The sequence below is a fragment of the Calonectris borealis genome, chromosome 2, assembly GCF_964195595.1.
Source record: "Calonectris borealis chromosome 2, bCalBor7.hap1.2, whole genome shotgun sequence".
Classification (NCBI taxonomy): Eukaryota; Metazoa; Chordata; class Aves; order Procellariiformes; family Procellariidae; genus Calonectris; species Calonectris borealis.
Window position 1 is genome coordinate 80,318,805 of NC_134313.1, and position 26,077 is coordinate 80,344,881.

The window sequence follows — 26,077 nt, forward strand, 5'->3', positions numbered from 1 at the left end:
CATTTAGCCATAAATTACTGGCTATTAATATATTAATTAATATATTTAAAACTATGCTGCAAGACACTTAACCAGACGAGAGAGCCTTGGACACTCAGTGATTGCTCCATGGTCTTTTTCATCGTGTCAGTCCTTCAGAGCACTTAGTATCTTCCAGGATGACACTGAGCCCAGATTAATTGATTTAGAAGCATCAAGTCCTTTGGACTTTCAGCATGAGTTAAGCACTGCTCAGTATATTTCTCCATCACTCATCTTTCTCAGCAGTTTACATCATAAGCGTTTGATCCTGTCTGCAATAAGCAGAACAGGGAGCAAAGCAGAACCTGAGCCTGCACTAGCAGGAAGGCTTCTTCACGGCTGCCATCTCACCCCTTCCTACTAACCGGAATATTTCTGAAAGGCTAAGGACTGGACTGGACTGTAACTAAATAGTTCTGTGCCAGCAGGGAGCGTGTGAAGCTGTCCTTACCCTGAGGGAGCTCAGGTAAGTCTCAGAAAGCATCAAATTCTTCTTTGTTGCATTTTTATTTCTAGTACTATGGCCAGTACTTTTGGGTCGAGGTCAGAACAAAATCTCCTCACATTCCTTAGCCTTTCTGCCTGCACCTCGCTCACTTACACGGGCAAGAGTGAACTGTGCAGTCCCTGTTTTTCTCGTCGATGCTCACAGTGGCCTGACGTTTACTCCTACTCAGTCCCTGCATCTCTGCCTACAGCCTCATCTATGGGAGGAGGGTATAGTCAATACCACGATGAGACTTGCATCTACACCAACCTTTCTCATAAACATCTGCAAGGGCTGTGTGATCAAAGCATAACAGGGACATTTTAGAAACTCACTTAGATAGCTACGGTGAGAATGACTTCATATAGCTGTCCTAAATATAAGCACCCAGGAAATGAAATCTAGTCCCCCGCACAATGGTTAACAAGAAGGCTGAAAAGTAATGCAACCATGGTTTCTTTTACTGGCTGCTCTCCTCTGTGCCCCTACTGTGGGGTCTGCCAGGTTTGTATGCATGGGCCTGCAGCAAAGGGTCTTCACCCATGTATTGTTTATGTCTCCCCTTTCTTGATGAGGTCTCATGAATGTCAACTGAATAGATGTTCGTGTTTACCCACCAATTTAACTTTCTGTGACTTTCATTAAAAATTGAGAGAATTCAATTTCATCAGTATGCTTCTCTAATAAAAAAATTATTCCCTTTCTACAAATTTATAATCAGGTCTAATTTATGGATAAGCCTTATCCTCCAATCGTTTTTTACTCTCCCATGTCTTAAAGAAAAAAAAAAATCAATTACATCTACCGCTTGCAATGTTTTCCCTTCAGATTTATCTGAAATCTGACTTAGCCCCTAACATTTCTTCTTAACTACTGGCAAACAGTAGTTCTGTAGCTGAGGAACTTTGTGATTCCTCACAGGCTATCATACATCTAAATATGTACTTCATACATACTTCATTCAAGCTCTACAGCTTTATTCAAATTTGCTTTGCACTAAAAAGAAAAATGAAACTTGTTTCTGAAGAAAGATATTAGATATATTAGGACACCCCTTCTTGCTTCAGAAAGGCCCACCGCACTTTATATCAACTGATCTTTAAAAATATTTTCAGATTCAGAGACAGCAGAAGAGGGAATTATTTTTATATAAAGCACAATTTCAAGTTCTGCCTTACAACTTCATGTATTTTAGTTTTGGGTATTGGCTAACTCATAAACAACAAGGGCCTCTACATCAAACATATGTCTGCATAACTATGTGTTTTACTGGTTGGAACAATTTCCTTCAAAAAAATGTAACAGTGTACTAGCTGCAGAGCTAATTAAAAATACCACTTCTGAAAACCTTAAACTTATTTTACCTTTGAAAAAATCCAACAAAATTCAAGACAGCATTTAATTTAAGAACCAACAGCAAGGGAAGAACAACAAATCTGACCCCGTTTTATAGATAATCTGGGCCCATTTAATGAATGCACTTCAGTTATTACAGTACAGTAATACAATCAGATATCTTAAAGCTTGTGAGCAGAGCTGGTAGCTATTACCACCACCACTCACCTGCCTCAAAGAAAGCTGAAGGCAGCGTCTCATGGAGGGATTCCCTTTGCAAGGGAAGAAGGAACCGATGAGGAGGAGCTACATTCTAGCTTGCTTCAGCTACTGCATGCATCCCTGGGGAGGCTTGCACATGTTAGTACAATGGTCTCCTCAATCTTTGACCTAATGCATTACTGTCAACCTTCAAAATTTTTCACAGATTAACAGTGCAGCCACATGAATTGTTTATAATTTTATTATTCAAGAAAAGCAAGGCGTTATGATTGCCTACATGGGGAACTAATGAATTAGAGCATGCACTAGGGCTGTGCAAATGCGGAGAAGATTTGGGCCACAATTTTATAATTCTCTGCCAACTGTTGGTTCTCTGCTGATTCCCTTTCACCTCTCTCTCACACTGCTTGGTGTAGAAAACACGGCCACCCTTCACTGATCATGACTCTAAGCTCAGAAAGGAGCATATAATTTCTTCCCTTGATCTCCTCAGATGCTTACACTGCCAGATAAAGAAGCTACACGATAAGCATCTAAAGCTACTTTCCACCTCCTTGGATACGGCAAGAAAATTTCCCCAGAAAGTGTTGGCTTGTTGTGCCCAAGTGCCTTTTTCAGAACCTCAACGGCTCAATGGGCGTTCACCCAGACTGAAGCAGGGATCCCCAACAGAAATTGCCTTTGCATCTGCCCCACCAGCAGGAGATCTGGAGGCTTGAATGCCTCAGCGGGCTGCCTGAGGCATTCAACTTGCCAAGCAATCTTACTGTTCCCATTAGCCGAAAAACTGCAGAAAAGTTCACTGTCACTGAGCAGCCAGAACACTCACAGAGCTGCTGGGTTTACGGGATATCTGCCAAAACATATTACTTTTAGGTTCAATTCAAGATGGAAGCATGTTTTTCAAGAAACTCTGTCCTCCTGAAAGGGAAGCCCTGTCTTCTGCACAGATCTACGCATGCAGAGAATGGACAGAGGGCTGTCAAAGGGCTTACAAAGCTTAGGGAAAGCACTGCAATGATAAGATTGGACAAAATACTCACATTAAAAAAAACATAGCCATGATTTAGGGAACACAGTTTTAACTTGTAACCATATATATATGTATATATAGACATAGATAAATACACACACACATGTATGTTTTACTATAGTAATATACTTATGTAATATGCATATTGCCATAGTAATCCTTCAGGTCCACACTTGAACAAATGCCAAAAACTCCAAGTTTTCAATAATAAAATATGCAGCACTGTTATACATAATTAATACAATTAAAGATGTATGAAAGTTTATTTCTAAATTTACTTGTTGATACTGGAAAGAACTGAGCCTCTCAGTCATTATCCTTCTTCCTCTCTATTGTTTCTTACCTTGACTTCTTTCCTCCTATTCCAACTGCACTTTCTTTTCCTCTTGTGTTCTCCTATATCCTTCCCCTTTTTCTTCCACAAAGCCTCTGCAAAGCTCAAAAGCCTTTGAATTTGGATGTCTGTTTTATGAAGGGTGAGAGGTGACTGAAACCAAGATTTTTTTTTCGCCAAATGTCTAAGATACAGCAATGATTTATTACCCAAAGTAGTTTCTTGAAAACATATATTCTACTTGTAATCCTTTTTATAGAATCAGAAAACAACTTTAAATGAAGGAGAAGCTCAAGATTCCAAGAACAATCTTTATGGCCTATTTGAGTTACCATCTAGTTTGGTGATGAGTCCTGACCCTTATTTGCTGGAGGCTCTACACTCAAAAGCTAGCACAGTTTTAATGCCAGCAACCACTGTGATGAAAATGATATTCTGAGTTTAAATAAAGACTAGGCCAGATTTCTCATGTCTTGCCAGATTTCTTATGTCTTTTTTCTCTTATAAGTTTACTTATTAAAATTATATTTTTACAGTCAAAGTCTCACAAGTGAAAAAAGACATAGCTGTTGATGATAAACTGATTGACATCACTTGGGAATCCTACCCAAATCCACTTATATTACAGAGGTAAATTTGAGTTATAGTTTATTCAAAAACCAAAACAAACCCAAACCCACCAACTGAAAAAAAAGCCCAAACGAACCATTGCAAGATATAGCCTTGAAGATGAGTTATTTTATTTTCACATGCTTCTCTCATTTCAGTTGACTCTTACCTGGACAAGGCAAAATGTTGCATTCCTGGTACTCTAGAGATGGGCCGAGGCAAGGAAGTCCCCCATACTTGGGCTCAGGATTGCTGCAGACCCGTTTGCGATTCCGTATGCCTCTACTGCAGTCACGACTGCACTGAGACCATGGAGACCAGGGTGACCAGGCACCATTGATGGTATGAGCAGAGTATCGTCCAGAACGCAAGAAATCCCCTGACAATCCTAATAAAATAAGGATGGGAAAAAACAATACTGAATTAAAACAGTATCTCAAAACAACTTCTCCCTCTTCAAATTTACTCCTAGGCTTCTAATAGTAATATGACCAGGACGGTTTTGTCTTTTAGTCTCACAATCCAAACCCTAGTTTCATCTCAAGAATCTCTTCCGTAATAGAAATTTCATTATCACTTGCACGGAACTACAGTGAAGACTTGGATGCTGCATTGGATTCAGTAATGACTAAAGTCAATTCACTCCACCTGAGGATGATAAATATTATCTCTCTCTTGCACAGAAATTGTCATGAGAAAATCTCCACATACATTACATAGGTATTATTGTCTCTGTTTTAGAGGAAGAAGGTGGCACAGGAGACAGGACTGAGCTGCCTGTGGCCACTCATAGAGCCAGCTCCCCTGGTCCTACTGCAGGGCTTTGCTCACTTGATCTGCCCAGCCTGCCTCCACTAGTGCTTGCTGTGCCCAGAGGCTCATGGGTGTCCTAGACAGCAAGGCGCTGTACTTATCTGAACCATAGTCAGAGTTCAGACAGTGTACAGCAATAATTCCACATAATCTAGTGAGAGTGCCCTTTTGTGAAAAGCAATGTTCTGCCACTTAAAAAAAAAAGAGTGTATTTTCCATTGAGTTGAAGTGTTCTAAACCACATATAAGGTATGGAAATCAGCCTTTTGGAGACCACATGATAGAATACTTCCTAGTTAAAATAACCATCTGGCAAGCGGAAAACATCTTTTCTAAGTGAGTTTAGTACCAAGAAAAGGCATTAGATTAAACAGTGATGGAGACTGAAGTCCACTATTTATCAGTGAAAGGGGAACACACAGAATCTTGTTCACAGCATACAACCAATATGCTTGGATGTAGCCCCCGGTGAAGTTCTAATAATCTGTAGTTAATTTGAGTATCTCTATCACTTTCAGGCTTGGTCCTGCATGGAAAAATACTCCCTCAACTGTACTCAGCACAACACTGAACTCACTCTTGAGCTGTAGCATTACCTCTAAGCATCATTACAAAGCATCTCCAGCAACACTACTGGGATTTCCTACTGTTGCCAAAGCAGTTCACCTTCCCCAGCGCTAGCATCACTGGAAACTCTATGATTGATGGACCACTAACTGCTGCTTTTATTCCAAGCACTTATTTAAGTAGTTGTGATGAGAGAAGGTCCCATGAATGGTACTTAAAACAACCGAGGATGTGGCTGCCTGTCTATGCTAGAGCTTCAGTATTGCTAATATAAGTACAGATGAATGGTGTCATCAACAGTGGAGAAATGCAGGGGATTGTTTGCAGCTGAACTGCAGCACCAACTTTTATTCTTAAGAAATTGTTTTATGCCCTACCCACAAGCACAGGCACTGTGGGAGTATCAAATGGAGCTAAACAAACAGAAGATGTACTGAATCACACACTGAAAACAGCTACAGGTAATACAGTGAAAGGACTGCCCAACAGGAGTCCTGGACTGAACAGGACCAGTAAGTACTCTAGATAACCAGAATGGAGAAGCCCCTCATTCGTGGTGTCCAGTATTGAAACAATAACGCCCTATTTCTACCTGTGCTTATGGCATTAGTAATACTGCTTAAGTTCTGCCCCGAGAAGTACATTCACAATCATCCCAAAGGAGATGAGACTTTGCATATTTTTATTCAACACTTGGTAACAACTGGCAATATTGGAATGATGATGCAGCGACACAGAAATACTTGTAATAAGAAACTGTTGAAATTGATAAGAAAACAGCAGAACAGCAACATAAAAATGACTAAAAATGGGTAAAACCTTTCAGTGACTATAGAGGGTAATTATTTCTCTTCTGCTGAGCCAGATTCTATTACACAGATATTAAAAGCAGCATTTCAAGAAACATGACATACATTCAAATCCAAAAAGGGAGCAAGTACAGAGAAACAGTATGGGAATTATGAATACAGGTCCACTTTCCAGCTCTGTAAGAGCCTTTTTTTGCAATTTTATATCACTTTGGTCATGGAAATGCCCAGCTTATGCACAAGTGAGCTGTGAGACCAAAATAATACTATTTTTTAATACCAGAATTTCAAATTAAGTTTTTTTTTTTTTACTTATTAAATTAACAGCAGCACAAACAATGGAAAAAGTGTTAATCAGACCAGATTGCCAGTCATTTTCTTCATAAAACACTGCAGTGTGCATCACTTCATACCAATACTAGGATGTTCTGAAGACATTTTTGCAGGACAGGTGTAGCTTTTTCAGTCCTAAGGAAAATGTCTGACCTTATTTGCCATCATGATATTAGATTTCTTGCAATTTAAATTGGGGAGTGAGGAGGGGTATCTTCTAAGGGAAAGCTCTGAGGTACTTTAACTCTGAAACAGAAGAATATTCTAAAGAATCTTTTCAGTGTGGAGTCTGGTCTGCAGCAAGTGTTCCCCTGTGTTTTCTCCCTTCCAAAGCATTAAAAAATTTATTACAAGGAGAAGCCTTTTCACAGTTTTACAGTAATTCATACAGTGTTCACAGAGGGATTTTTAGAATTTTCTCTTCAGACAGAAATTGCACATTAAAAAATTAACATTATGACACTAGTGACATTACAAATAACAAGATCAGTTTACATTCTGGAAAAGCAGTACTATATATTCCTTGAACAACCTTATAGCCTTCTACAATGAGGTGACTAGGTTCATGGATGAGGGGAGAACAGTGGATGTTACTTATCCCTTTAGTAAGGGTTTTAACCCTGTCTCCCATGACTTCCTGACAGACAAGTATGGGCTAGATAAGTGGACAGTGCGATGGATCGAAAACTGGCTGAACGACCGGGCCCAGAGGGTTGTGATCAGTCACACAAAGTCCAGCTGCAGGGAAGTCACTAGTGATGTGTGCCAGGGGTCAGTACTGGGTCCAATCCTGTTTAACACCTTCATTAATGACCTGGACAAGTTTGCTGATGATACAAAACTGGGAAGAGTGGCTGATACACCAGAGGGTTGTGTCACACTTTGACTAGGCAGAGAGGAACCCCATGGAGTTCAACAAGGGGAAATGCAAAGTCTTGCATCTGGGGAGGAACAACCCCACGCAACAGTAGTTTGAGGCCAACCATCTAAAAAGTAAGTGGTTATACAGAATCGAGTCCTATCTGTATCACAGTTTACAACAAATTCAATAGGAGAAGGTATAAATATAAAAGCATTGCAATCTTTCAGATCAAGTGGCATGAAACTATGAAAACTCCTACTCTTCCCATTAAACTGTGGTTTTCTTGCTTGCCACCTCTGTTTGTGATTTGGGTCACTTTCTCATTGCTCCACATCCACCTACAAGAACAGAAACCAGATTGTGCCACCCAACAGAAAACAACATTAAGCCTTCCATATTTCTCAGCTTATTGCCCCCAAGATGAAAATATCTGGCTAAAACAGAATGCAACGGCCAATGCCCTTGGCTTGGTAACAACAACAGTTTAGATGCTAAAGCAACGCCTAAGCTCTCCTTATTTAAAGCCTATCTGCAGAAATAGTTGTGAAATCTGCAAAAAGAATGATCAGTCATAGCATCATCAGTGAACTAATAAGCAGTTTTCCCAAGACAGAGAGAACAGCTGTGAATCAAATCCAGATCCGGCCTTTATGACAGGGTCATCATTCAAATGTTTTAAACTAAATCATTCTCAGAAAGCTTATGGCTGACTTAAAGCCCTGTGAACAACTAGAATGTATGAATTCCGCTTGCAGTTTACCAACAGGCTTATTTTCAGTTGTTTAGAAGTTGCACTCAATTAATAAACTGCTGCACACTGAGGCTAGAAAAGGGAATTTAACTACTTAATCCCAGTACAATTTTAAACAGGCAGCTGTGCTTCCCTAAAGCAAAAAGTTCCACAAGTAACAAGTACTGCAAAAACTTCATTAAAAGCAATCACAGTGATTTTGCGGACAAAATAACCACCAACTTCTAAGACCAGGGAAGACAGAAGATATGAACTGATATCTAAACAGGAGACTGTTCTCTCATTTTAAGTGCTTATGCTTTGTTCAATATGGGCAAAAGTACAGAGAAATTAGCACTGCATCGCTGCTGGCTTACTTATTCCATTATACTTAGCAAGCACGTATAAAAGAAAATAAAAACTCTAATTAAGTTGCATGATTCTGATCTAAACCAAGATGATTTAATAATTTCTAAGTAATTTTTTAAAACTTTTTGGTCGAATTGCAATAGTCTTATAACTCCACAAGAAATTAATCCTGTCTGGAGACATGTTAACATAAAAGTCACCTGCCCTGACTAGTACAGAAGAAAAAAATCTGCCTTTGAAAAAGCCTGTAATGAGACTTTGATTGGCCTAATTCTTCTTGAAGACTGCAACATTCCCAGACGAGTTCAATTAATTTGCCCTAAAAGCAAGGCTTTAATAAAGCACATATATTTATAATAATTCTCTAGTCTAGCCTGTAGCTAAGGAATACAGCTCTAAATAAGCGAGAAGTAGCAGTGACACCTGATAAATTATATTACTTGACTGATTTATGCCTTATGTCCTCCTCTTCAAACCTAACAAAGAAAATTCAATTATCCAAGCAGTCTAGGTTCATGACTTTGGGAAAAGATGATCTGGAGCCAAAATTCAAGTATCCTGAATCATTTCTAAATGACAGCATCCAACACTGTTTAAAGTGCAGCAGGTAACAAGGATAAGCAAAGATTGTTTCCATGTTGTCACTTTCTGAAGATATTCTGCAAGTATTTGACAATATAATTGAAGCATAAAACTTATATACCTTCAGGCCTATATACCTGTAACTTATAAAAACCTTATAAATCTTCAAAACTTACTTAGTAAAATTTAAATAGTAAAATGCAACGACAAACATTAATGCAATGCAAAGATAACATATTTAAAAAAAACCAAACAGTAAGCAGATGGAGGATGTTATGTTACCACGAGAACTTTATTTCTTGTAATTAGCTTTTCTGTGTTTAAATATTTAATTCCAAAGTTCCACTGAAGAGTTGTTGTTTGTCAATCAAACTTGAATTTGTCATCAAATTCAGTTCTAACTTCCACAATTCATTTTGTTCTTATGTCAGAATACCACGGTTTAGCTTCAATAAGACAGTATAAGAGATAACATCTCAACATGTACTCCTCCTGACTACAGGACATTACTGATTACCAGCACTTGTTTTATTCCGTACTAAATTCTGAAGGCACTATGGATTTCCTGTGGGTAACACTAGGATTTAATCACTCTCTTCGCAAGAGATCGTGGCCACTAAAACAGTATTTCAGATAAAATTACATCCTGCCTACAAAAATAACTATTGTTTTAAGTTTGGCATAGAGAAAGCAGTGATAACTGGGAATCTAAGTTCAGGTTTCCAGGTGCCTTTTTCTCCTTTAAGGAATTTGTGACTTTTCTTCAGATTTTATTCTCCCTTCCCACCCCTTCCCCCCCAAAAAAAGGGAAAAAAGCAAATAAAAGGCTCTTTCAGACTGTTTGACTGAAATTAGAAGGGTTGTCTTTGTTCAATTGTTTTCTGAAGGTATTTTGGGAGCTAACCTCGTCTAACTTTGGCCATGTCAAATTCAAGTGTCTTGTCTAAGCTCAACATTGCTGTTTCCTTTGTATCCACCACAGAAAGAAAGTGGTACCTCTAGAGGATGATTTGTGCCTATTATATCAGTGCTTATCTTCAGATGGATCCTTCACTCCTGAGGGGTGCTAGCTGTCTTTGCAGACTACAATGGAGTCTAGAGTTAGGTGAGATAAATTCAACCTGGAAAAATCAGGTAACCTCATACCTTGTGAAATTTTTATCCCTGGATTAAACACTTACGTTTTCAATACAATTTGTACAATACAATGCTTGTATATCAGATAATCCTACAGAGAGTCAGTTAGTATGCTTAATGAAGATATTTAATATGTTTCATAAGCACACATTAAAGCCTACAGTGATGTAATTTCTAGACTTCTAATGCTGGACTGTACAGACATTTGCATTAAGATGTGCAACAATGTACACAATCTCTCTCAGTTTATTTGAAATAGCTGTCCCTTCCCTATCTGCGCAGTATATGAAAACACAGAGGCAGGGAACAAAATGTATTTTTCTTTCCTCTTAATCAAACTTCAAATCAGGAAAGCATGAATACAGTATGCCAATGCTACTGCTTGGTTGATTGAGATAGAAATTTTACCACACTCAGGAGGAGTCTAGTGGGTTTCTGGTAAGAAGTTCTACCTCTAAGCTCAGACTGCAAAGAAAGTTTGCTTTGCTAGTGTCTGACAGTGGAACATGATTCTGTTTAACACAGCATGACTATAGTTGCACAGTGGGAGATTACAGGCAATGAGAAAATTTCTAACAAATGGCTCTCTTCTGCAAAGAACAGAGAACTGATCTTTGCAGAACACATCTTTGGTAATGAGGTATGCCAAGCATGCTGTACCAGTATTAATCTTTCTATAAAAGCCAGCAAATTGCTACAGTTCAACATGGAGATAATGAAAAGAATGTTTCACAGTATCCAGGCTCTGGTCAGGTGGAAGTAGGTTATGATGTTCCCTTGCTATTTAGCCATAAATTGTGAAAGTGTCTGCCAAAATTCATGGTTTCCCATTCTCATGAGCTCCTTCTGTTCCAAAAGCTACAGCTACGCTACATGACTCTTATTCATGTATTTTTTTCCTCATGAAATCAAGAAGCAGAAAAGGGGTGGCGTGTTGACCCAAATCCAAACCTGGGAGCAGGGAAGTGCTCCTGAATCCTGCAGTTTAGCGGCAGCCAGTAAGTTTCATCACATCAGCAAATCAAAACAGTGCCCTGCCCCCCCCGAAATGTTCCACTCCATACTGTTCTGACATCCATAATAAGAAAAAGCCTAAGCAAACAGGGTGAAAATAAAATGTGGCTAAAGGAGACATAACAGTAACTCTTTTCACGAGAAGCATATTGGTTAATGCAGCCACTTGGAATACCGATTGGGTTTGTTCTTTCATTAAAGAATAATTAAAGACTCACTGGCCAAAAAGAGTCAAAGAATGAGCACGAATTAATGACAAAGTTATGAGGGTACTCCCTAGGAAGAATGGACAGATGTATAATAGTTTCTGCCCTGTCGACTACTCAACAGAAATTATTTAAATATTCAGTAGTTTTGGGATTAGTCAGCAAAAATACTTCTCCCAGATGAACATTTCAATTACTATGCAACAGGGTCACTCCTGTACATTGGTCCAATGATTAATTATTTCCAAATGAAGCAAAGCAGCAGCTTCAGCAAGATGCAACATATAAGCTACAACATGAGGAAATTCAGAAATCTGATGTCCAGAAGTGAAAGAAAAATCTTCAAGCTAATCAGGCAAAGAATGCACCTGAACCCACACCCTTGTCTCTTGCACTCTTCCTGGATACTTTATTTAACAAAACGTAGGCCCTGTTACTTCTGATAATATTCTGTAAGAAGGAGTCAGCTTACGCATCCAACTCTAGCAGAGGATTTATGATCATGACTTCAGAGCTGAGAAAGGTGTATCCATGCTTAATTTTCTTGCAGCAATGTGATCTAAGACAAACTGGCTCTTGCACAGGTTTGTCCTATTAACCTGCTCTCTAAGTAGTGCGTTGGCTTTCATATACTCCATTCTTAAGTGCTGACATCTCAGCTGTCAGACTAGATTCTTCTGTAGGTCTACTTCTAGTTGTTGTGATAACTCTCCTAATTCTGTACTATCTGGTGGGAAAAATATTCTGTTTCTCATTTAATCTCACGAAATTTTAAAAAGGTGTCGTAAGTGCTGGAAGACAGCAAAAAGCAGCACTGCCACCCAAGAGTCTTATTTAGGACAAGAAAGGTAGGTCATACACCAATCCTAGCAGAGCAAAATCTTTGCTAAATGCTAGTTTGAAACTTAATTTGGATGACAATAGGAGAACAGAAGAAACACTTGTTACAAGAATTGCACCATGCCAAAATCTGCCTTGCTATCCAGACCTAAAAAATAAACATTGGAGACTGTAGATTACCTGAAATGGGAATGACATAGAGTATGAAACTAAGCCTCATCTGGAGTACCACGGGTTTTGTTTTATTATTTCACGCAGTTCACTGCTATGTATTTCTTTAAAAAATTACTAAGTCCTGCCCCCTCCAAAGAGACACAGATGTCGTATGAATCAATGAAGGTTTTACGCAGGAGGAAGGGCATGGAGGAAGCTTCTAGCATCTTCTCACAGAAGCCACCCCTGCAGCCCCCCCGCTACGAAAACCTTGTACCACATAAACCCAATACAGGCAGGAAATGCTTAACACTGATTTTCACAATTGTTGGTCTGTCTGAAAAAAATACTGAGAATTAGAAAGCCCAAGGACTCAGAAACCATTGACTCTTTGTGGCCTTAGATAAGCTAAATGCCTTCAGTTATACACTTTTTCAGCTAGCCTGGGTGTTGTGAAGATACAAAAGGCTATGTAAGTGAAAAGCAGGTTTATAAATATTAAAATATAAGAATTAAAAATCAGTATTTCCTTAGATTATATAACTAAATATAATACTTAAAAAGAAACACTGATATATAATTAGAACTGGATAATTAATGAAATGTATTAATAAAATTAGAGTGACTGTCAGAAGCTCTCTTTTTTTTTTTTTTATATATATATATACATACATAACATTTATTCAAAACTATGTATTACTGATAGGGAAAGAACAAAATTCTGAAATAAAATAATTCCAATTTAAAGTCAGCTAAAGTTGAAAAGATTTTGAAGGAGTTCAGTTTTCCACCTCAGAAATAAACAGAACTTTACATTGCTAGCAATAGCATAACATAAATTTTTATAATACAAGTTATCCGGTTCATAAACTCATTTAGTTAAACACCTGCATGGATCTTACAGTTGTTACTTTAGAATTACTGAGCAAAAAGTTCTTCTCAGCATCAATACTACATATTCTAGCTAAATATTTATCAAATACATTAATGTTGCACAAAGTCTCCCCCAGTAAAAACCCGAGAGTATAAGGAGGTGACAGAATCTTCCAAGAACTGGGCTGCTATGTCATGGCTTGCAGATTATTGTAAAGAATATTAAAATAACCTGGCAAATCTCATAATCGGTGGTAAAAGACACTGGATTAGTCTGAATGACGAAGCTACATCCAGAAGAAATACAAGATAGATTCCCCGTTGTGATCACTATGTCCTCCTTTTCATTATCAGTTCTGTTACGCAAAACACCAGCAAGAAAAAACTTCCACTCTGTGCTGAAAATGGAACTGCAGACACCTCGCTAGCAGGAGGCATCGTGCAGCCACTCTAGCTTTGCTTACCATCTGTCGAGCAGCCACTGGTGCCATCGCTGGAACAATAACGCATTTCAATCCTTTGCCTTCCCACCTCTAGCAAATTTGGGTCAGGCAAGCGCGCTTTGCAGGTGTATCGGAAACGTTGTTCATAGTGGCCACCGTTGTCTGAAATATTGACTGGGGTCCAAGGCGTCCAAGGAGTTGTCTTTTTTAACTCTGGACAGGCATTGGTGTTACAAGGCTGATATTCCTGAAAGAAAATGGTCATAATGAGTATAATCATTAAATATGACTTTAAAAAAAAAAAAAACACAAACGGTTAAAACAGACAAAAAGCCAACCAGCAAAAAAGCCTCTGATATTTTTTCCAGCATTTCCAATAGCAGTGATCATCCATAAACTTTTAATTCTAATTTCAAACTGAAAGTGTTTTTTTCTGCTTCTAGGCAAGCACAGTATCACACTGCTAAAAGCAATAATATACCAGTACAAATTAGATCTATTACATCCATAAAAACAGTAAGCTGAACACTGTAAGTACCATGATAAAGTGCACCCTTCATAAATTAATAGCCCCAAATAAGGTGTAGCTAAATATGTTAAAGCTTTTAATTAAGAGGAAATGTGATAAACTGTAAGTACAAGACACAAACCAGCAAATAATTCCTTGGTAAAATCTAGTGGCATATGAATAAGCGAACCACTGTCCGTTTCGTATATTGCTTACGTATTACAAGGGGACAATGGACAAAAAATGTTTTCTGTTACAGAATCTGGCTCCCTGAGGTGCATGTTACCCATAGCTCCTGCATTGCTAAACCTATTGTCAGAAGCAAATTCCCTGTGGACTGATATACACTAAAAGGAACAGACCACACCTAAGAAACAAATGCAGAATTGCCAATATTCTCAAGCCACACAATCTATGTCTTCTGATGAGTATCGTCAAGATCTGTAGGTCCTGCCCATTCATTTCCCAGAGCACAATACGCTTCACCTGATGCAAGTGCTTTGTGAACTATATGAATGAAATTAAACAACCATTAAATAACAGAATGAATTCACACTGACAAATTATTAAAGACAAGAAGAAATAGGCATCAGTGCGACAATTTTTAAATGATCTCTCTACCTCTGACCTCTTAGAGAGTTAGCCAGTGGAGGGTACCTTCTGAAAAGGAGCCTACTGAAGTTTGTAATTCCACTAAATACTAAAAAATATGGACACAACAGAAAAAATGGTTTTATCACATAGTATAACCTCCTTCTTCTATAACCCCTACCCCAGCTGATACCACCATGTTCCAACAACCAATAGATTACCTGTTCCTCTCTTTCCCATGGTGATAATAGCCTTTTTCTCTCATACTTTCCTCAGTCCACACTACCTCTTCTCTCAGATGGTCTAACCCATTAACATATCCAATTAGGCTGAGAGCAATTGCTCTCAACCTGTATTTTGGTTTAAAAGCTGTGTTGCTATTTCAGATCTAAAAGAAGCTTCTTTGAAAGCTTTTCTAATTTTTCCATCTATTAGAGTTGGAAAAAAAATTGTTCCCCAGAAACCCCTGCCCCACTAACACAGCAAGGCACCGGAGAACCCAGCGCTCTGTTGAAGACTCTCACGTTCTGAGGCCAGGTGGAGTTGTGACAAACTTCCTGGTTTCATAGTTTCGTGGTACTTCAGGCAAGAAAGAGCTCTTACCCCAAAGACTTCAGCTGGGCTACTCCTGCTCACTCCTCAAGGCTGTGCAAAGTCCCTTCCCACCTTAACACCTGGTGATCACTACAATGTGACCACGCGTCATGCTCAGGGATCGTCTATGAAAGAGGATCCCCTTAGAGCACAGAAGACTGGATCAACCTTTCCGGGATCCGAGTTTCAGCCTTGGCTGATTTCTGGATCAGAGGACAGCAAAGAACAAGCAAACTATCTGGTCCTGTGTACAGCAGGGGAAGCAATTTCTTCCTGACTCCTCTAGGCAACTGTTTAAATCATGTATAGTTTAGACTGAGGACAGAACATGTACGACTATTCTCCTTGCAGCACGTGAACTGTAAAAAGGAAATCATAAAATTAACAGATCCCAGCAACAGCCAGAACCACCCTGCTTGCTATCCCAACTGGCTATTCACCTCCGACGTGCAGTCCCCTCCAGCAGCTGGATTACAGTGTGTCTTTTAGCAAGAGCACTCTGTCTTTCCCTCTTTTTTTTTTTAAAAGATGTCTAGCACAGATGAGTCTATCACCTCCCCGCATCAGCTGTTCCACTATTCAGTAATCCTCAAAGCTAACAAATTGCAAGTTAATTCAAGGCTGCATTTTCCCCTTAATTTAATTTTCCAGTCACTGAATTTTGCTGCACCTTTATCAACGATACTGAAAGTGTTCCTTGTCCTGTACCTACATACAAATTTTTCATGCCCAAGTAACCCACACATGATGATGATAAACTAAGCTGAACTTCTTAAAGCTACATAGGATTTAAAATCTGATCTCCAGGTCCTGTGCATCCCTATGTCTTCCTTTTGCCCTACTTCCTTGTTTTTCTTCAGACTGGACACCAAAAATTGACTTGGCACTCTAGAAGCAGTCTTATCAATACAGCATGCAGAGGCAATCATGACCCCGTTCCACTTGACAGTCTGACTTTAATACATTATTGCATTAGTGCTTTTTCCTTCCACAACATTGCACAAAGAGCTTAAGCAGACCCAATTATCTTTGATAACCTGTCCTTCTCTAAATCACAGCTTCACAACTACATATAGTTTCCTATCCCACACAAGAGGCTGGTGTTTTGCAACATTAAAACATGTCTTATTAGCTTCTGCAATTATCTAGCATATTATTTACTACCTCAACAATCTCTGTCATGGTCAAGCTTTACTGAAGATGTCTGTTTTGGTTTTGGCTGGGATAGAGTTAATTTTCTTCACAGTAGCTAGTATGGGGCTATGTTTTGGATTTGTGCTGGAAACAGTGTTGGTAACACAGGGATGTTTTTGTTACTGCTGAGCAGTGCTTACACAGGGTCAAGGCCTTTTCTGCTTCTCACCCCACCCCACCAGCGAGGAGGCTGGGGGGGGGCACAAGAAGGGAGGGGACACAGCTGGGACAGCTGACCCCAACTGACCAAAGGGATATCCCATACCATAGGACGTCATGCTCAGCATATAAAGCTGGGGGAACAAGAAGGAAAGGGGAGACATTCGGAGTGATGGCGTTTGTCTTCCCAAGTAACCGCTACACGTGATGGAACCCTGCTTTCCTGGAGATGGCTGAACACCTGCCTGCCCATGGGAAGCAGTGAATGAATTCCTTGTTTTGCTTTGCTGGCGTGCGCAACTTTTGCTTTCCCTATTAAACTGTCTTTATCTCAATCCACGAGTTTTCTCACTTTCACCCCTCTGATTCTCTCCCCCATCCCACCGGGGTGGGGAGTGAGGAAGAGGCTGTGTGGGGCTTAGTTGCTGGCTGGGGTTAAACCACGACAACGTCTTATATCACTGTCTAGACTGCTGATAAAAATGTTAAGTGCTATTGACCCAAGAATGATCCCAGGCAGACCCTGCTAGACACATCCCAGTCATTTATATCTGTCCATTAACATCACATTTTTCAATTTGTCAGTGAGCCAGCTTTTAATCCATTTAACGTTTGCCATATATTTCAGTTTTCCAAATCAAAGTATTTTCTCTTGCAAAGGCAAACGTCTTGGAAAAATTCAATGACAGTCTGGGAGAAGTACTGTGCCACTTTTAAACATTTTGAAACACAGGCTCTTTTCTCGTAGCATATAAACAGGAGTGATTCAATCAGTATAGTAGCTACTACAATGTTAATTTCAATACAGTTACAATGGTCTAAAAGTTTCAGTTCCTCATTTGCTGTTGATTTTTGTATTGATATTTTTCAATCAAAAATAAAAGCTGCTAGAAATGCGAAGTCTTTCTTTACTGGATGTAGTGTAGGCAGGTGAGGGTCATGAAAAGCAGAATGTATGAGATATACAATGAACCCTTTGTCAAATAAAAATAGGCAATAGAGGAAGAAGTTAATTTAGTGGCAATGTATTGAATGCTGCTTTGCTAACACACGTCTGAGATGAACGCATGAGCTCACTCGTTTCTAGAGAGACAGACTACCAGTAATCAGTGTGCTTCAGGATGTGCAGTCCCTTCATACATCCTAACAGAGGGTATACTCCTATGTTGTTACATGAACCAGAAAAGAAAGATGTTCCTTAAGAGTATCTGTAGAGACTGTTAGTTTTTCTTGCTTGGTGCATAGCTTCTAAGAAAGTTTGCCTGCTGTTCATGCCTGCCTATTCTGGCACTGGATAATACCCATGAAAGGCTCAGAATGGCAGGGGAGACAAAAGTACATGTAGATTACCCAGGAAATATTTACAGCAGTCAATAAACTCTCTTTGAGAAAATTCAGAGGAATATCCTAACAATGGATGACTCCATGAAGTTCTGGCACTAACAATGACCTGGCAGAGCCTGCTGGCTTCTCTCACAGAGAGCGCTGCACTGTTCTACCAACGACCGCGTCTGCCACAGAGGAATTGAAAATCGCATGGTGCTCGATGAAAGCTGTTGATGTGACCTGACGCTACAAAACTCCAGTATAAGCAGAACAATGATCTTGCTCTGAATGGTCTCGGATTTGGAAGTAAGTAAAGGAGGGGAGAGAAAAGGCGCAATTCAGATCACACATGGGTATATTTAGTGCTGCTAGCATGAAGACATAGTCTGATTGGAAAGATTTGTCAGGGACTGGGAATATGGAAACTGCTATCTCTGCGTGGATTATCCTCTTCTCACCTTGTCCAACACAGGAACAATTTACTCAAGTGGGATTTCAGGAATCCAAAGCAATTCGACCAGCTAGAGTTATGGATACAATAATAAAGCAACCACGTAGCTGAATAAGTGTCTCTCATGAAACACAGGTCTCATCTCAGCAAAACAGGGGTAAGAAAGAACTAGAAAAGCAGTGAAGCATTCTGCTTCAATAGGGCTGTTGAGAGGAACCGAGACAGTGGCTGCCAAACTCCACCTCATGTGCTCCACGTGGACTGAAGGAAGAGATGGCGTCGAGCTCTCCTGGGAGGGGTCTCTAGATAACCATAGAGGAAAACTTCAGGGGCTCATATGATGGGTTTAAGTACATTAGTTCTTAGGGTACGCTTGTGGACTCAGAACAATAATTATTTGAGGCCATTTGCAGACTCCAAAAATATCATTGCAATAGTTCAAACTTAACCACATTTTCAAAGTTCTGTTTGCAAGTTGTCCTAAAACTTGGGGCCTAATTCACCATACTGCGGCTTTTAGTTTAGAGTGGATTTAGTCAGCTGAGATTGTTAAATTTATGCCTGGCTATGCCTGGCAAAGATGCAATAAGACTTTTAAAGACTAAATTTCAGGGGACAGCTCAACAGTTAGGAGTTTTACACAAAATACACAAGTAAATACGTATATCACAAAGTACATGTCTATGAAAATGATAAATTTAAATAAAAAATTATCACGAAGCATACTGGTGGTAATATGAGAAAAGGCATCATAAATTAAAAACATAATTTGGAATGATAGAACATAAACATTGATTATGCTACCGACCAGCTACCTTGCTTCTGTCTTTAAATAATATTTCCTAATATTTGTATATAATGAAAAAATTATATTAATGTCATGTTTTGAACGAAGATTTATTTAGAAACATTTGGTTGTATTATTTTAGAAAAGGACAACTAAAATGTAATTTCCAAAAGATCTTATTTCAAAGTGGAGGAAACTGTTGCAAAATAACGTAGAACAAAATTCTACGGTTTTCTCATGGAGGACATGGAACAGACTATTTTTTTTTGCCTCTGCATAGCCAGTTTAGTCAAATTCCTGAAAATTTTGAGAATCTCTGAGACTTTTACTCCTACTTTAAGTTTTATTTTAATTAACCAAACAGCATGATATTCTGATACTTCCTTAGGAAACTAGACTAAAATCTTATCTACATTTGAATTACATTTTTTTATAAAAAACAGAACTCAGAGAGTTCTATTCCCATTTATATTATATGTTTATATTATGGAGGGATTTCTCCTAACAAACTCTTACTTCTTTGATGCATATAGTATGTCTACGTTGAATGCCCTTCTTTTGTTCTCATCTGTCTTCTCTTTCTCATCTGTTACTGTGAGAGACTATCTATCTTCACAAGGCAGCTAAATCAACATTAACAGTCCATTTAAATATTTTCAGCCCAACAGTTATCTTTTATGATTTGCTCTTAATATATTGTATTAGTTCTCGAATATTCTTTTGGAATCACGGAACAGTCCATTGATTAAAAAATACTTATAAATTTTTGCTCTTTGTTCCATCATGCTGAACTTCAGTTTGTCTAGCCCAAAATATTTATTTAATTTTTCAGATATTAAGACACCAATAGAAAAGTATGTCTCTGATTCATAAACTGAATGGTGTAGTATGTCACCTGGGACAAGACAGGGCTGTAAGATATAAGAACCTGAGTCTCTCAGCCACCTCCCAAGCTTTGAGTTTGTCACAGCAATATGTAGTTAAAGGAAAGGACAGCTGTCACATGCAATCAAAACAAAGGCCAAAATGAATGTAACAGTGTTATAAAACCCAAGAGAAAAACAGTTTCCATTTATAGCGGGCCTTGTTTACACATCAAAACATAAGTTTCCTGAAGGACTATATATCCTCTCCCTCTCCAAGAACCAAAAGATAGATAACATTTATCTTGCAGTGGTTGAAAAACACATTCAGGAAACTCACTAACTTAACTTGAAAAAATAAATGGTTCATTTATTTTCATTACAGAAATGTAAAGTCTTATCCATTTAGAAAAGCATTTTCAAACTAAAACAAACCAAAGACAAATAAGTCCCTGATCATGTTTCTATTTATTTCCACAGTTTAAAAATGCCAGGTTCTTAACCAAATACCATTAGATATACCCTACTTTATTGTCATTTTTCTATTACAATACTATTTCAAAAGCATGACCTGAAAGAACACCCAAAGCCCACTAAATCCATCATTAAGCAAAACATCTTCTACACTGTACATTTTACAGCTATACTTAAAAAACAAACCCCAAAAATATTTCTAAGATCCCCATTGTATTTTAATCATGCAAAGGCACATCCATGTCCTAGTTTACAGGTAGTATTTTAGCTTCAATTGACATCAATGGGAGTAATTCTATTGATTCCAGTGGAACCAGGACTTCAGAGACTGTTTCTGAGCGCAGATGCAATCCTGTAGTGCTGAAAAGTAAGGGTAGGTAGGTTGTGTTCCTGACAGGTTTTTAAAAATATTTTGATAGAGATAGAGGATGGAGAATCATTTTACCCTACTCAAAAGGAACAGGTTTCTTCTGAAGTGAACGGATTTCTTTTTTGGCTGCAAATACTGACTGAGCACAACCTTTTGTTTCAATTTTGTGTATTTTAAACAAAAGAATTGGAAAAACTTTCATTCATGTAAAGGGGAACTTAGAAGGAATGAAAGGCTGGATTTGGAACCATTTTCCCTGGAGGACTTCAGGACCTAATGTGCAGGTCATCAGACTGGGACAGTCTGGTACTCAAATCCTTCCTATATTCAACACCATTCATTTTATTTAGATAAGGAAATCCTTATCTCTTCATAAAACCATCAAATTTGGGAGTGAAGAAAGCCACCATTTTCCTCTTACTTTTTATCTACCAACCATTTGTGTAACTCTGTGCTACAGTTTATGTCAAACTAGTCAAACTTTTGTGAAGGAAATTCTTACAAAAATTTAAATCACTTAATTGTGAGTAGCTTAACTGAGCATCTGAAAGGCACAGGCTTAGTAGGAGCACATCAGCAAGTAGAACGGCCTGGTTGCATCAAGGAAGTGCAGTTTTTATTCTTAAGTACTGCTTCTCAGATGCTCACATTCACATTGGCACCTGAGAACCATTTAGAGTGATAAACATTTATTTCATATGCATACAATCCCCAATATGTAATAGTTCATGTTAAAGCATGATATTTGGAATTAACTCATATTCAAAATGAAAACAGAAATGTCTAAGGAAGAAAAAGCTTCTTTATTCTGACGGAGATTTAAAAAAAATATAGAAAAAGGCATAGTAGTTAATTTGTTTTTTTCCAAACTTAATCCATTTTATGGAACTGTGTTGCAATTAACCACCATACCCAAATGCACCTAGCAAATGAAATTGTTATGTGATACAGAACAGGACAAACTTGTCAAGATTTGTAAATTTTTTTTTTTTTTAAATATCTGAATACATCAAGAACTTACGCGTATTTTTGCACATAGCTCATAGAGAAATGAAAAGTAGTAAAACCACAGTAAATCCACAGCAGCAAGTCTGCCTGCTGATAGCTCAATTTGTACCAATCCTCCAAGCATTCCTGGTGTGATCCCAGTGCTACTACTAGAGGAGCTCACTTCTGTACCCCGTATACTGAGCAGCCTGCTAACACAGCGCCCTTACTCGAATCTCCACACCCATTTAACACTTGCACAGTCAAACTATGAACTCCCTGGAAGAGAAACCATTTTGGACTGCTTCTTTGCAGGCTGTTGTATAACGGCACCCTGGTTCATCATTAAAGCTTTCAGGTAGCAGGACAACAACAGTAATGCTACACCTATAATGCTTTGGAGGCTTCCTGTTACGCTAGGCAGCAGATTTCCAATCTGACGGTTTTAAACCCCTTAGCAAGCTGCAAGTCAAGACCAGGGGACTGCAGCCATGCCGTCCCTCCCAGACTGCTAAGGCAGGAATGGGTCCCAAGCTATAGTCACTATGGGAACTCGAACTCTAAAATGGCAAAAACCCCCCATTCCCAGTGCTTGTACGTTGCTGATATCGGAGAACATCTCAAAACCAGTCAAAGAACTGACTAGTGGAATTTATGGTCAGTTTTCAGACTAAGAATGAAGTACACTTAAAATGTATGTGTTTCAGTGAAATGGATCTGAATTTTGGTTACAGATGTTACAGATGTCTCTTCTGGCACTTGCCTGCTTGTTCAATAACTATTCAGAATTCAGTGTCCTGAATAGGCTGAAACTGGAGACTGCATGTTTGTTTTTACTGGACACTCACCTCACTTTCAGGGATGTGTTTCAAGTCCACAAGGGGAATTAATATTCAGTCTTGTCACCCAGTTCCTTTTTGAATGTGGATTTACTTTGAATTCTAGACTTCTCTTACTAAGTTAACCCCAGATTTTCTTTTGGTGAATAATATCTTCTACATTTTGCCCACAATGACATAAGCCTCCTGTAAATTACCCTCTTCCTTTCACTCTTGGGGCACTGAAGATATTGAATGCATTGTTAACAGTTAGGAAACAAGCAATGCCTCTAAAAATGCGTAGCCTAAACAGAAAATTCTTCTTCTCATTTGTCCTTCCCTTTTACTTTACATATGGTCTACGAAACATCTCACAAAAGGGACAAGCTGTGCAATGTGCTCTGAAGGATCCCATATTCAGCTACACGCAAGAGCATAGCAAACGGGTTTCCCCCCAACTTAGGGGTTTTTTTAGGTACCAAATTTTACTTTCATGATTTTTACCGCATTCATGCAATTATGTGCTTTTCTGCACTTGTTACACCACTAACTCTAAGTGTCACACTTAAGCATTTTTGTCAGTCATGTAATTGTTAGGGACTTGCCACTAATTAGGAGCCAAAGATACTTCATTGCCAGTCCTAGAAATTGATAAATAATAGTCCAGGTCCTCAAAACCATCATATTGGCTTAAAAGAACCCTGGCAGCGGAAGGGGGTCCATCTAGTAAAGGAAGCTGATTAAGTTGTTTATGCGCTGTGTTACTAAGAGTGTGTTCCATTCTTCTACTGAAAATTACTGTTTTGCAGATAAGTTACTGTTTAGGAGATCGGTGTTCAGGGCTTATTTGCTCCAGTTCATAGTCAGAAGTCTAACTGCAAATCCCCCCTTATCTATGGTTTTGTATGCACAGCACAAACATGCCTCCTGTTCTAGCAGCTCTGCTGCGGGGTAGAAACTTCCAGAAGGGGGGGATGAGAAGCTGGGGACATCACCACCTGAACCTGCTAAAATATGGTAAGCCCAGAGGTGTCTGTCAAAGGACTAAGGATTCAGTTATTTTTGCCCTGAGTGTTGTCATTTAGACTGCTGCAAAGCTTGCACAAAGGATGCATAAGATATTACTGAGCTGATGAAAACAGAACACACAGGACCATAAATAATCAAGGCCGTAAGGCTGAAGGCATTGTCCACCTATAAATGCCTGCATGGATTTACCAAAATCGATTCAAAAATGATTTCAGTTAAGCACGTGCTATATTGCCACGTAGTGAAGGCCTCAACTGCAGTAGGAAAGACATGACCTCCAAATCTGAGCACCAACATGACAAGTAGATGGTGAAATATAAGTATCATTACAGGTAAATGATGTGTTACCTGTACATGAATCAAAATTAATCTTTTCAGCACTTAAATCAGCATTTAAAATTAGTGTAAACATCAGCATTGAAATCTGTATTTATACATTTAATTATAAAGAAAGGAAATTCAACCTTACCTTTAAAATTAAGAATGTACTAGTTGCAATTTGAAAAGACCAGGGAAAGAAACGTAGCTTCCCATGAGCTGCGATTTTGCTTACCTGATCATTCAGTACTTCGGAAGTGGGGAAAAGGGTGTTGTTCAAAATTCCATTTTGGGGGGTATGATCAGCTGATTGGAAACAGGTGAGTTGCTGCAGCTTAGTGAGTTACCAGTCAGCTGGGCCATGCTAACGATCTGTGCATGTGGCTTTATTCATTACAAATGCAAATGCAAGTGCAAAAGAAGGCAGATTAAGTCAGACAGATAAGGGGTGATTTACCTTGCTGTAATAACTCAATTGTTTGCAATTAGCTTCACATACTCTTACTGAGAAGCTTAAAATTTTTCATGTAGGCCCTATAATTCCTGACAAAAATCTTTTAAATTGCTGAAATAGTTATTATTAACTTAAAATGTATTTTTTTAAATTACTGGAAATCACAGCTATCCAAGTATTTATTAACTGAGAGTAAGAATGTTGGAAGATAATCCCATAGTTAAAAAGGCATTAAAAGGCTGTCAACTCGTCAATTTTAGAGACTGCTGCTTTGTAATGACTGTAAATCTGTTATCACACATAAATTACCTTCATTTCTATTCTGCAGCATAGGTTTTCCTTCATGTAGGCTTCTAGAAAGACAATGAGAGCTCTATCCTTGTTGTAAAAGGAGATCCTCAACAATAAATTTTTAAACACCAAAAATGGAAGCAAATCTGGGACTTTAGTTTTCACAAGCAACACTAGAGTTACTTGGCTACTTTGTGACCTGGAAAGAATTCGATCCTTAGATTCCTGATTCTTAGATTCACCCATTGCCAGCTGTAATGATTGTCAACGTGCTTCCTCCCGAAGGTAGCAATGGGAGAAATCTGCAAACAAGTTTCAGTTGGGTTTGTCTGCCACCATGTATCACTAACTCCACAGGTTGCTAAAACAATGTGTAATTCCAAAACAAGAGGAGGGGAAGGAAGCAACAGCTGTACAACCCCTGTAACCACCGGGTTGAGGATAAGGAACCAGGGTGGTACTCCTACAGAGAGAAATGGCTCATTTCTTTCACAAAGCAGTTTCAAATTAAGCACAGTGGTAAAGTAGTTCTGGAAATGTACATACTGAGGACACACTTACTTCCTTAATATTTTGACCTGGAAAATCAACTGTGTGAAAAGCCAGCCAACAAGTTATGCAGGAAAATAAAGCAGTTATTACTATTTTATATCCAGCCATAGAGCACACTTTCAGATTCTTATTCATTTATCCATAGTCATTTATTATACCATCAGTGCAGCCTTATATTAAAATTAATCCTTTTATCAGCCTATAGATCATCATTAATCTTATTTTCTACAATTACACAATCTTTTAAGTTCAGCTGAACTTTCACATTTTAAGCTCAAAATCTGAGGGCAAAAATGCAACTACTAATCAGCGGCACATCAAAACAGACCTGAGAGCATGAAATTATTAACTGCTTGTGAAGTCATTTAGACAACAAGCACTCAATTGCAGCTTGTCTTGGTTTTTTCTCCCCCTTTAAATTATAAAGAGCTATAAACTGTGTTTTAGACAGAAATGGAAGCAAAATTTGAGAAAGCTAATGTTGGAAAGAGTTGAAGTCTGGTTTTGCTCTGAAAATCTGATTATTTTAACATTCTTGC

General features: G+C 38.6%; 1 protein-coding gene across 2 annotated transcripts in view; it reads right to left on the reverse strand.

The window, feature by feature from the left end:
* The window catches only part of SEMA5A (semaphorin 5A), a 352,567-nt gene that overhangs the window by 19,975 nt on the left and 306,515 nt on the right, over nucleotides 1-26,077 (reverse strand). For both annotated transcript variants that reach the window (XM_075142440.1, XM_075142441.1), the window contains 2 exons: nucleotides 13,794-14,019; nucleotides 4,211-4,429 (listed from right to left, as the gene is read on the reverse strand). In XM_075142440.1, the coding sequence (XP_074998541.1) occupies nucleotides 4,211-4,429; nucleotides 13,794-14,019 (445 nt within the window). The remainder of the gene's footprint in view (nucleotides 1-4,210; nucleotides 4,430-13,793; nucleotides 14,020-26,077) is intronic.